Source organism: Leuciscus leuciscus (assembly GCF_965113295.1).
Source record: "Leuciscus leuciscus genome assembly, chromosome: 3".
Lineage (NCBI taxonomy): Eukaryota > Metazoa > Chordata > Actinopteri > Cypriniformes > Leuciscidae > Leuciscus > Leuciscus leuciscus.
Window position 1 is genome coordinate 43,975,807 of NC_138727.1, and position 13,238 is coordinate 43,989,044.

General features: G+C 39.3%; 1 protein-coding gene across 6 annotated transcripts in view; it reads right to left on the reverse strand.

The window, feature by feature from the left end:
* The window catches only part of dclk2a (doublecortin-like kinase 2a), a 54,515-nt gene that overhangs the window by 13,325 nt on the left and 27,952 nt on the right, over positions 1-13,238 (reverse strand). For 4 of the 6 annotated variants that reach the window (XR_014204195.1, XM_082163221.1, XM_082163220.1 and 1 more), the window contains exons 4-11: positions 9,692-9,799; positions 9,021-9,077; positions 5,868-5,962; positions 3,997-4,044; positions 2,404-2,488; positions 1,836-1,941; positions 1,414-1,471; positions 259-378 (exon numbers count right to left, since the gene is read on the reverse strand). Coding sequence is in view for 5 of the 6 variants with exons in the window: in XM_082163221.1 (XP_082019347.1) it covers positions 259-378; positions 1,414-1,471; positions 1,836-1,941; positions 2,404-2,488; positions 3,997-4,044; positions 5,868-5,962; positions 9,021-9,077; positions 9,692-9,799 (677 nt within the window). In the remaining variant the exon portion in view is untranslated. The remainder of the gene's footprint in view (positions 1-258; positions 379-1,413; positions 1,472-1,835; positions 1,942-2,403; positions 2,489-3,996; positions 4,045-5,867; positions 5,963-9,020; positions 9,078-9,691; positions 9,800-13,238) is intronic. The other 2 variants (XM_082163223.1, XM_082163222.1) reach the window with 1 other exon arrangement.

Sequence of the window (13,238 nt, forward strand, 5' to 3'; positions counted from 1 at the left end):
TGTTTCAATAAACAAATCTAAGAATTATATAAAATTCATAAGTTTCAGAAGCAGAGAAAAGTTTTACATATTTACAAAATAATTTTTGTCAGTGTACACCAATGAATCATGCACAATAAGACCGGAGACATTTATCAAGTAAAGAATAGTATTTTTTTATGTTGTCTTTAAATGCAACATAGTATATGGTGTGGTAAGAACACGTGTAAATGTGCGTTGTTGAGAGATACAGTTTAAGAGGTGACTAACAAACAGTACCTTCACAAGTTCCATGACTAGATAGAGCTCAGTGGGCGTATCCACCTCCTCAATCAGCATGATGATATTAGGATGCTTAACACGCCTCAACACCGCCACCTCATTCTCGATCAGATGCTCCTGGGTGTTCAAAGCATGTGTCACTACAAATTCCCAACCATACAGCATTTCTCAGCAGTCTTTTGTCTTTAGCTGCCGAGGCATAAATCCACATGAATTCCTGAGGTTCGATCTTGCAGGAAACAAGGCAAACAGGAAACTAACTTCCTTGGTTAAAGCACAGGCTGAAATTAGATTGAGACATTGGCCGCCAGTATAACTGCTGTTTACATAGCATTCATATAAAAGTATGAGGACAACCCCTTCTAATTAACAGGTTCTAGTGATTCTAGTGAAAACAAATCATAATTTAATAGCATTTTGTGACATTCCAGCATTGTGGCAATAGTGACATCCATAAAGAAAAGATTTACTGAGAAATGATTTGTACCTGCACAAAAAACCCTTAATGCCACACTGAATGCATTCGGGATGAATTGGAATGGCGACTACAAGCCATTGCCAAACACCAGTGCCTGACCTCACTGATACTCTTGTGTCCAAATAGGAGCAAATCCAAATTTCCAACGTGAAAATACTTCTCAGAGGAGTATAAAAACGACATATGGATGTGATATTGTCCACATAGTTTTGATCATATAGTGTTAAAACACAGAGGTGTATTGTTAAATCATTTAAAAATAAAAAAATAAAAAAAAACTATTCTGAAGCATTCAGAAGATCTACTGATTGCATTTAGACCATTTGTGTTAGGTGTTGGCTAGCTTTTCTCTTATAACCTGTAAGAGCTGCAGCAGGCTGGATAAATGGCAATGAATAAAATCTCAATCTAATCAGCAATATTAAACAGACCAAAATTTCCACAGACCACTGGGGCGGAAATAATTCACATTGCAATAACCCACCTAAAGCCAGGGTCCAGAACTAATAAACAGCTTTAAATGCATTGTCATAAGGACAAAATATATGAATTATTAATTAAAAACAATGCAAAATATAGTTTTATTGCTGGTAAGGAATAGTAATGGCTGGTATTTTCTCAGTTCACTCTCCATTGGCTGTTGTGGCAAAAAGTTCCTATTAAGTCCAACTCACTTTGCCTCTGCATTTGTTTTTATCGATGATCTTCAGTGCAAACTCCTTTCCAGTGGATCTATGGAAAGAAACAGAACAATAAACTTTTTCCAAGGAGGATAATGAAGGTTTGTTTTGAGTGCATTCAGAGCCTCAGGGACCAATTTATAAGGTTGATGTCCTTTCAGTGCACAAGAGATCTTCTTTTGAACCTTTTAGCTTAAAAATATGAACAGGAGTATTGAATCTAGATGTAGATAGTACTTTTTCTTTCTGTATTTTAATCAGGGAACAAGACAACAACAAAGAACATAGAAGGGAGAGAAAAAACAGAAAGCAACAATTTTATTGACCCCCAGGGCCATTTTATCTCTTTCTGACAGATCTTAACAGAAAGAACATCTTTGTTTAAGCAAGTATTTTATAACTAGTCATTTTCTTACCGTTCAACACACTCCTTAACCACAGCAAAGTTTCCATCACCAATAACTTTGCCAATTTTGTACTTGTCCGAAATAGTAGAAGCAGCTATGTTCCTGTTTCCATTAACTAAAGGGAATAAACCAACACATTAAGCATATCAGATTAAAACACGTAACAACAATTTTCATACCATATGATCAAAAAATATTTTCAGAATATAAGAAGTGTCAGGTGAAAACAAGATCTTTTGTAAAAAAATAAATAAAAAAAATAACAGATTAGCCCCAACATCCTCATCCAACAATTCAAATTTGGTTAGTGCACTATGCAGATAAACAACGGAAGGTCATTCTGACTCATGCACTGCTGAGCAGGGACGTTTGCTCATACACTGCCACCACAGTGTGTGAACGAGTGGGAGAGTGCCTGAGCAAATGTGGCACAGAATGGCATGTGTCAGCACTTTCACCGGCAAAGCTTGTCATGCCCCTGAAATGCCCTTTGGGGACTTTTGGACTTAAAACACACTAAGATCCAAGGTGAGTGAGTGAGTGCATGACAGTGATGAATAGCGGGTGGACGTCTTACCTTCAGGGCTCACACTGTTGTTATATTGCTGGGGCGTCTCAGAGGAGCCGTTCACATTGGTTGCAGAGGAGTGATGTGCTGGAATCTGCAAACAGAGACAAAATAAGTCTCAAAAACCTTTAACAATTAAAACACCTTAGACATTTTATTTAAATACTAAAACGTAAGGCTGGGCGATATAACTAAAACGTATGATATTTATGAAGTTTAAAATGGATTAAGAGTGTTTTTTTCCCATATATGAATCATTAATGCAAACCAACATCAAATTTAGCCGGGCATTTAAAAAAATATAAGAAGTAAATAATCGTATACAAGGTAGGAGTATACTTAAGACTTTATTTAGCTTAATGGTGGATCAATTTAAGTTTCTAAATGAAAGATTCTTATACTTTTACATTTATTACCAGCCAATCTGGAAAAATTGGTTGTATCCTTAAATCAAGGCATGTTTTCCACAGTTTTTTACAATGAAAAACGGGGAAGAATGAACAAGGAAAAACAATACGTTTAGTTTGTATGCACCAATATAGCAATGGCTTCTGAAAATTCAGGTTTTCAGATTCATATCTGACTCACAGAACGCCTGCAATATTTGGGCAAATGTGTTTGTGAAAATAATCATAAAACAAGCTTTACATGAAAACATGTTTATTGCATGTTTATTGAATGTGCATTTACTACAAATAGTCATTATTGGTAAAAATACACATTGACCTTTCTAATTCACAAATTCGTATTCCTGGCAAGTAAATGCTTGTTATTATAAGCATTAAAAGGTGAAAGGTCAAATAGTAATATTCGCAAACATCATTGCCTTACTATTTTTGATACTGAAGTTTAACAGTATCACATACTAAAACAAGTTTTAACACTCTCATATTCACAAGTCGCTAGACAAGGAAGGATTGCAAAGCAAGCCAAATAAAAGTGAATTAAAATCATTGTGATATTTATCGCCAGAACTTTATAAAACATGAATGTTCGCTATATTGCCCAACCCTACTAAAAAAAGAAAAGCATAGATGGTTATAGAAGCTATGCGATTATACAAAACCTTCACAATAAAACAATCAGTTTATCAACAACATACTGACATCTGGCATTGAACATCATCCTTAGTGAAATAAATGGTTGATGAGGACACAAAAATAATTATCTAAAAGACAAACTGTGTGCGACTCACACACAAAATAATGGACCTAGTCTTAAAAGATTTAAAATGGACTGGCAATCAGCATGGTTAAAAAGCCTGTATGTTATCTTGATTCAGCAGCCAAACAAGAATTAAACTGACGTGGCAGTGCCGTGAGAATAGACTAAGTAAGCCAATGGAGACAAATACTGGCAGCATCCTGGTTAAAGCTGGTTTAATAAAGGCTACAGGGTTCCTCTAGGTACACAAGCAACAGTTGGGTATTATATGCCACCCTGAAGGAATCAAATATCCCAATGCACGGCAAAATGATATACAAAGCCAACTACTGTGATATTAAAGTGACTCACACAATCATACCCAACTGAAGACTTGAATATCCAGAAGGAACTGCAGCTAATATGAATGCTGCTACAGAAGGCAGAGTTTCATAATACCTGTACAGAGAGACGGAGGGGGACTCCTATCCGCTTGTTGCAACTAAACTAAAGGCAAGTGGGAAGATATTTATGTAACCATAACGTTGGCGCGTTTGGACTAAAATTAGCTTGAAATCTCAGGAACAATGTGCAAAGAACCAGCAACTTTCCATCAAACCACTTATTCAGTCATATATTCAGTAAAGTGCACAATAATGGTGGAATATTATGAATAATTTGTTAAAGGCTGTTTCATGATAGACATTCACAGGCTTCTGAAAATAGCGTATTTCTCAATTTATGCACTGTTCTTATATAGCTTGTAGACTTTTATGAAGTATATGTTATATTTTATTTAACTAACATTTAACTTTGTTTTAGATGTGCATCTCAGAGTTCATATTAGAAAAAATAAATATAAAAAATTATGGCGTACAATACTACAAATAATTTCCCTTGTAGTTTTTTCCCAATGCATAATAGTGGTAAAAAAAAAAATCGTATGCATTTATTTAAATTCAAAATGTCTGAATATTGATTGTAGACTTAATATGTTAGTAAATCTGAGTATGCACAATATGTGACATGTTGAGATGTGAGATCACTAAGGTGTTTTTCTCCGTTTAATTGCATTGCTCTCTCAGAAAACACAAAAACAAAAAAACAATTAAGATCTCATTTGGTTCACTTAGTGTGTGCCAAATAACTCACTATTCACTACTAAATATAGAACTAGATCCTCTCAAAGAATGAATGAAAGTTTATCCTTTTCATGAAATTTCTCCATGTGCGTTTCTTCAAAAAGCTTTGAGGATAGCACCCGTACACCAAGAAGCTTACTGTCTGACAGACAGGTCAGTTAAGCAGATTAACACCAGGAGTTCTCGAGGCTATGATTGTACTTGACTTTGACCTTTGGTTAAATTACAGTGTGCCGTAGTCAGATCTCAGCAAGATCTCAATGCATCAATTCACAATGCCTCCAAGAATAGAATTGATTAGGTCTTTCAGAGCGGATTTCTATGTCCTTACCAGATAATGTAGAAATCCACTGATACTAAACGACCTCTATAGAGACAACTACTGAAAACTCAAGTGTTTTATGCACCTTGCACAGGGTAACAGGGAACTCCCATAAGGGTTATACAAATCTACCTGCAATCTTGAACTATAAGTAACTAAGAGAAATAATATAATCGCCATAGTACGTTAATAATATCACTGTAGAAGTTTATATAGTGTATTAATAATAGTGGACCTACATTCTTATACAACATATGCAATAGTATACTAAACTGATAACAATGTATTAATGTATATTGATAAGCTGACAAGTCAAAGAACATATTTCAGCTAAATACTTTAATGAAACAATGTTCATTTCATATTTTTAAATATTTACTCTTTCAATTTTTATTTCAAAATTTGTCGACCTTATAGTCTAGATAAAATTGTGTATAGAGACATCACTGACGTCATATACTGCATAGAAATAAAACAACTAATCATAATTGAAACAATACAACATAGAAATAAAATAAAAGCTTGCATTTATCATTAAAAGTATGAAAACATTAGACAGCAGAAAAAAACATGACTTTCTAAATCCTTTTTTCCCCCTGAATTGCAATAAAAAAAGAGAAGTTAGCATATTCTGATAAAGTGTCATCACTTGAACTTGAAATTTAAGGGTGTTACAACTGCTTCAATTTGGCATCACTAAACTCTTAATCACGAAGGAGAGTGTTATGATGCTATGCTATCATCCATGCGTCAGCATCCAGAAGCCTGATCTTATTTTTGACTTGAAGAAATAATCTATTCTAAAACTAGCCATGTTTGTCTGTAAACTGATTAGCAGCACAGAGTTGCCATGCCAACGGGTTTACCTTGAAGTTGCGCATGCTGCGGGGGCTGGTTGGGGAGGAGCTGGAGGATTTGGCGGATTTGGGGGTAGTGATTTGGCTGTTGGGTACTCCATTTACTGAGGAGTGTAGCAAGAAGAGGCAGGGAGACATAGAAAAGAGAGAGAAAAAAATGGTGTTACTTCTTACACTCATTTTCTGCTACACATGCAATACCTCATAAGTCTGTTTGAAGATGATGTTACCTACATAAAGTAAGCTGAGTTCATGGTCTGTTCTGGTCATGTGATTGCAAAATGAATAGGCACCTCACTTAATCTAATTCTGTCATCATTTACTCATCTTTCTGGCATTTCCAAACCTGTACTTTCTTCCGTAGACAACAAAAAGACAAATAAAAGGCTTTTTTAAAACAATGAAAGTGAATGTTAATGTGGTGATCAAGCTTTGAAAAATATAACAAAAAACAAGTCTATATGACTTCCCAGTCTTTTGAAATCTTATGATTCTTTCACTTCATCCTAGCAGTCAAATTTGAATGTATGGTTATTTAAATTCTTCGTTGAACATGATTGAGGTTTAAGAGCTACACTGGAAAAGAAAATTCCTAATGAATAACTCAAATTCTTCTTTTCCTCACACAAAGATTTAGACTACTTTAGTCGTGTATGGTCATTATATGGTGCTTTTGTTCATTTTTACAGTCTGACAGCACATTTTCACCATTCACTTCCATTGTATGGACAAGAGAAGTGCCAACATTATGTTCCACAAAAGAAAGAACCATATAGGTTTAAGAATTATGTAAACAATGACAGAATTCAATTATTTTGAATGAAATGTTCATTTTAATCAGAACAAGCCATATTTTTCTACTTGTATAACTGGAGTCTTAATTTAATATTGGTACACAGTATAAACATACACTACCATTCAAAAGAAGATAAGATTTGGTGCTCAACAAACATTTCTTATTATTATCAGTGTTGAAAATAGTTGTGCTGCTTAATATTTTTGTCGAACCCATGATATATATATATATATATATATATATATAAATTCTTTCTTTCTTGATAAACAAAGTTCAATAGAAATTCAGGCCTATTTGTTTAAATTGTTAAATTAATAAATGTACAATAATGTTACATTATGTTAACTACATTAGTTCTACAGCATTTATTAATTTTAGTTAATGTCAATTTCTATGTTTACTTGCATCTGTTAACATTAGTTGCACTGTGAACTAACATGAGCAAACAATGAACAATTGTAACTGTATAATGAACTAACATTAAGAAAAGTTCATAAATGCTGTAAAAATATATTGCTTATAATTTGTTCACGTTAACTAATGCATTTACTAATGTTAACAAATGAGACAAAAAAAAAAAAAAAAAAAAATCTTAATGACCCCAACATTTTCCTCTTAGGAATGCGTGTGCATGTGTCTCCTTGGCCCAGAATAAGTCTCTTAACACAGAGACAAGGGTTCACACGCACCAAATACCTGACACCAAATCCACAACGCTAAATCATAGAATAACCCAGTGATATCAAGCATCAAACACCCTTTAATAAACCCCATCCACATATATAGTAGCAGAAGAATTTAACAGAAAAAAACTATTATGCACATAATGGATAGCATCCCAAGTTGCGTCAGAATCCACAGGGAGCATGGATTTGTAGAAAAGCTGCTCTTGGCATTTCCCGTTGAGTGTGTGGCATGAATAGATTTCTCTCCAGGCATGCGATAGAGCCTTTACAGTTCAGGGGCATAGGAATTTAGGGTGTGTGTACTGTATTAGCCGGTCTAAGCAGAAGGCATTTGAGGATGACTGCATTTAGTGTACACATCCAATTGGCATGTCTGATAGATTAGAGAATGCACAAGCCAGGGTCGGGCAGTGGCCAGTATGGGAGTTAGCTAGTATACTAGCTGATGGATTTGGAAAGCCATGCAGGAGAGCTGTTAGTATGATTGAATGCTGCACCAAAAGGGTTAGAGGTCATGTACAGCTCATTCCACATATGAATGTCCTTTAGGTAAACTTAACATTATACAGGGAGATTCCTCTCAAGAAGCTCAAGAATTTCATAGGGTTGTCAGATTCTCTGGTTGTCAGTCTGTTGGTTAGTCTTAGTTATGGTAAAAGCAACAACAACTAGCATAAAAGTATCTGTTATTCAATGTAATGGATATGGATGTGATTAAAAGGAATATATCAGAAAATTAACACGCGGCAGCCTACTTTTTACATACTTATGCATATTCGGGTTTCAGCTTGGCAGTGGGGGCACTGTTAAGGTGAGGTCACAACCAGCTAACAATGTTCTAAGAATGTTTAGCTAATGTCCCCATTAAGTTATGAATGTATATATATATTGGTTGTGCAAACATTAAAGGTAGGGTAGGTCATGTTTTTCATAAACCATTTTTATTATACTGATTGAAACTCTTCGTTAGCAATCAATAATAGAATAAAAAAAAATGTGCTTTGAGACATGAGGTAATTTAACATGGTCTCTTGTGATGCTTTGCAAACTCTGCTCTGGCTGTGTGTGTTTCTGTGTTTTTAAGCAGGTGTTGCTTTGGAGATGCTCTGAAGGGAGGGTGGGGTCTTATGCTTTCAAAGCTAGCTTGCTATAGCTAGCCTCTCCGAAATTGCCTACCCTACCTTTAAGGGAACATTCCATTTTATAATTTTGCAAACATTATGGGACCATTACTTTTGAATGTTGAACTTCCAACTAAAACGTATCAGAAATAAAACAATGCATAAATACAAATTTTGTGCACACTTTTGAGAACAATGGGAAATATTTCGCCATCATGCAAAATTCCAGAATGTGTGGATTTCTATTGAAATTACTGCATTTTGCCCTTCAGAAATTCACAGCACAATGATAAACATGACCACACCTTAACTCACATAAGAAGAGGTTAGCAAATCACAACAGAAGTCATTTACCTTTAGAAGTCTTAAAGGTACGATAGAAAAGCATTCTGTTTATTTCTAAGGGTCAAAAACAAGGTAGAAATGGTAACGTAAAACTAAACTATGGCTCTTTTTGGTGCAAGAAACCTCAACTAATATCATATAACTTCATGGGTGCTTCATGAGCACTCTCATAGTGCTATACAATTGTTTTCTTTTCAGAGGTATTACCACTTACTTGGTGACTTGACTGGAGATTGGCTATTTGTAGAGAAGTGTCCGGGAGTTCTTCTTACTACAGTAGAGCGCATTTCAGAAAGTAGTGGGAAAAGAAAAATGAAAGGGAGTGACACGTGAATCACAATAGTCAGAAAGATTCAGATTCAGTTTCTGTTGCTGTTATTTTACCCAAACCTGCCTTCTGTGATAAGAGGTAAACCACGTATGATAGATAAAAGTAAATAATTGCACTACTTAGTTATTTTTTATAAAAAGTAATGCGTTGCATTACTTTTTCTCACCTGGGCTGGGCTTGCTTGTTTTTTTTGTTTTTATAATAATAATAAAAAAGTATTTTTGGTAAATGTAAAGGCCCTTTCAGGAGAAGTTCAACACTCTTATTTCAGTAATAAAAACAAAAAAATGAAACGCAAATGTGATGTTTAACTAAAGTGATTTTTCCTAATTTGTATGGTTGAATTGGATAATCAAAGGTCACCAGTGAAGACATTGGTTAATAAAATGAGATTAAATACATAAAGTATATTTGTATTTAACATTTAATATTAATACAATATTGATATTGTAATATTGAATATAAAATAACATTGTTATAAATGTAAAAGTTACTTGTAATGCGTTAGCCCCAACACTGAGTGTGACTATAGTGGCGGTGCATTGTATCCTCACCTGATCCAGGGGATTTGCTGCGGCGGGTGGGTCCTGGACTTTTACTACCAGAGTATCTCACAGGAGGAGCAGAACGAGAAGAATAAGAGGACTTGAGCACCTGACATTCTGGACACAGAGAAACCACAAATTAGCAGGGAATGTATAGTTGATGTCAATAATGTCTCATGAGGTCTCAGAAAACAGACAAAGGATAAGGAGCAGTTAATTCTTTGCAATGCTAAATTTTCAGCAGCCATTACTCCAGTCTTCAGTGTCACATCATCCTTAAGGAATCATTCTAATATGCTGATTTGGAGCTCAAAACACATTTCTGATTATCAAAATTCTATTGAAAACGCCTCGGTTACGACTGTAACCTCGGTTCCCTGAAGAGGGAACGAGCGTTGCGTCGAGATTTGACGCTATGGGAACGCTTTGCGTGATGATGTCTTGAAGCACATGTAAAATCAGTCCAATGGCGTGGCGGAGCGTCAGATGCGGGTGACGTCACGTACCAGGAAACTATAAAGCCTGCTTGAAAACAGAGAGCGGCAGCTTCGTAAAGTCTGAAGTAGCAGCTGACAGGCATGAAGGAGATATGGCAAGGTGACGCAACGCTCGTTCCCTCTTCAGGGAACTGAGGTTACAGTCGTAACCGAGGCGTTCCCTTTCAAGGGAACTCGCGTTGCGTCGAGATTTGACGCTATGGGAACGTCTATACCAACGCCACCATAGCTACAAGTGTCTGTCCTGTGTGAAATCATAAAGAGCAGCACTAGGATGACAGGACCTGAGACCCTGGTGTAGAGTCCAGGTCCAAGGAGTAAAACCTGACAAAGGTGTGCGGTGAGGACCAGCCTGCCGCATCACACACGTCCTGGAGAGAAACTCCCGAAATAAGGGCCTTGGAGGCCGCCATACTCCTTGTAGAGTGCGACCGGACAGCCATAGGAGAAGGCTGCCCGGCCGCTTCATAAGCAAGCGAAATAGCCTCAACCACCCACTTGCTCATTCTTTGCTTAGACACTGGAGATCCCTTGTTAGGGGACCCAAGCAAAGTATTCGTCTCCTGGTCCGCATTCTGAAAGGGAGGAGGACAGAAGGCCTGCAGAACAATAGGTCTAGCCACATTAGTGGGGACCTTGGGGATATAACCCGGTCTCGGATGCAGAAAAGCCTTAACCATACCCGGTGCAAACTCTAAGCATGACGGAGCAACCGACAATGCTTGAAGATCCCCTATTCTCTTGAGAGAAGAAATAACTAGAAGGAACAGAGCTTTCAAAGTCAAGAACTTCTCAGGAACCTCCTCAATAGGCTCAAAGGGGGCCAGGGAAAGGCCTTGCAGCGCAATGGACAAATCCCAAGGTGGCACCTTAGAGCGAACTGCAGGCCTCAGCCTCCAGAAGGAAACGAGATACCAAGGGGTCTCTCCCCACAGACATTCCACCCAAAGGAATGTGGTAAGCACCTATGGCCGCCACATAAACCTTTAAAGTGGACGGGGTCAGACCTGCAGTGAACCGCTCTTGCAGGAACTCCAGCACTGTACCAACTGGGCAGTTAACTGGGTCCAACCGACGGTCACTACACCATGAAGTGAAAACTCTCCATTTCAGGGCATAAAGTTTCCTCGTGGAGGGAGCTCTAGACTGTAGAATGGTCTCTACAACCTCAGTTGAGAGACCTGACTCTATGAGCTGGGCCCCCTCAGAGGCCAAGCCCACAGCTTCCACAGTTCTGGTCGGGGGTGAACTATCGAGCCCCCTGCTTGGGACAGAAGGTCCCTCCTGACAGGTAGCTCCAAAGGAGGCCCGTCGAGGAGAGACACAAGATCGGGAAACCATACTCTGCCCGGCCAGCGCGGGGCTATAATAAGTAGATGGACCCCGTCCCTGCGAACTCTTTCCAGAACTCCCGGGAGCAGAGCAACTGGGGGAAAGGCGTACAGACGTAGCCTCGGCCACGTCTGTACCATAGCATCCAGTCCCAGAGGAGCTGGATGCGTGAGGTGGAACCAAAGTGGACAGTGAGACGTCTCTCGAGACGCAAACAGATCCACTTGTGCTTGGCCAAACTCCCTCCACATCAGCTCCACCACCTCGGGGTGGAGCCTCCATTCCCCTGGTCCTGAGCCACCACTGCAGGGGCCTCATGTGCAGCAGTCCAAAAGGTATCACGTTGGAAGCTGCTGCCATGAGACCCAACAGTCTCTGGAACTGTTTGACAGTGAGTAGCTGGCCTAGCTTTACCCTTTTTACAGCTGCAAGGATGGACTCTATACGTGGCGGTGACAGGCGCGCCTGCATCGACACTGAATCCCAAACCACGCCTAAAAAAGTGGTCCTCTGAAGTGGAGAAAGCACACTCTTCTTGGCGTTCAGCCGTAACCCCAGCTCTTTCATATGGGCGAGGACGACATCTCGATGCCGAATCGCCAACTGATGCGACTGAGCTAAAATCAACCAATCGTCGATGTAGTTCATTATGCGAATACCCTGAAGGCGCAAGGGCGCCAGAGCTGCATCCACGCATTTGGTGAAAGTGCGGGGTGATAAAGCTAGACCGAATGGAAGGGCTCGAAATTGGTATGCTTTGCCCCCGAAAGCAAACCTCAGGAACTTCCAATGACATGGACGGATGGAAATATGGAAATATGCATCCTTGAGATCTATCGTGACAAACCAGTCCTCGGACCTGATTTGCGGCACGATTTGTCTCAGCGTCAACATTTTGAACTTGAGCTGCATGACTGACTCGTTCAGAACTCGAAGATCTAAAATGGGACGCAATCCCCCGTCCTTCTTTGGAACTATGAAATACCGGCTGTAAAATCCGGTTTCCTTGTTGGAGGGAGGTACATATTCTATGGCCCCTTTCTCTAACAGAGTGTTCACTTCTTGTTCCATGACCAGAACCTGCTCGGAGTCCACCACTGTGGGAAGGACCCCCATAAACCGAGGTGGGCGTTTCTTGAACTGTATTTGATACCCATTTTCTACGGTCTGCAGGACCCATCGAGAAACATTTGGCAGTAGCTTCCACGCTGTCAAAGATTCTACTAGAGGTACCAGTCTCTCGAGACTGGCTTCTGGATTTTGTTGTTGTTGAGTAATCGGTTCGTCGCCCTGTAACGGCGCACCGGCAGGGAACGACTGAACGGACTGCTCTAACACCCTCCTCAGAGGGGGCGGGCATCCCGAGGCCACTACGTTTCCGGGTGGTCCTTGAGATATGTGCTCGCCGGAGACCGCTGCGCCCTGAAACACCGGAGGCGGCAGGGTTGGCAGAACGGTCCCCTGAGGGTACCGAAGGGAGACGGGCACCGTAAAAGGAGGTGTTGACCGCTGCACTTCGGGGGGGACTACCCTCATTTGTCCTGAGCCCTCAGATGTCAGGACTTTTTCCCAACAGCCTTCTTGATGGTAATAACGGTCCGCAGATCCGTTCTACCCCTCGAAGGTTGCTGGGTTTGAGCGTGCCTTCCGTGTCCCCGAGATTTCTGTGGGGGAGCACGGGAGGACACGCTCTGTTTTTGAGTGGCACGATGTTCAGCGCTCTTTAT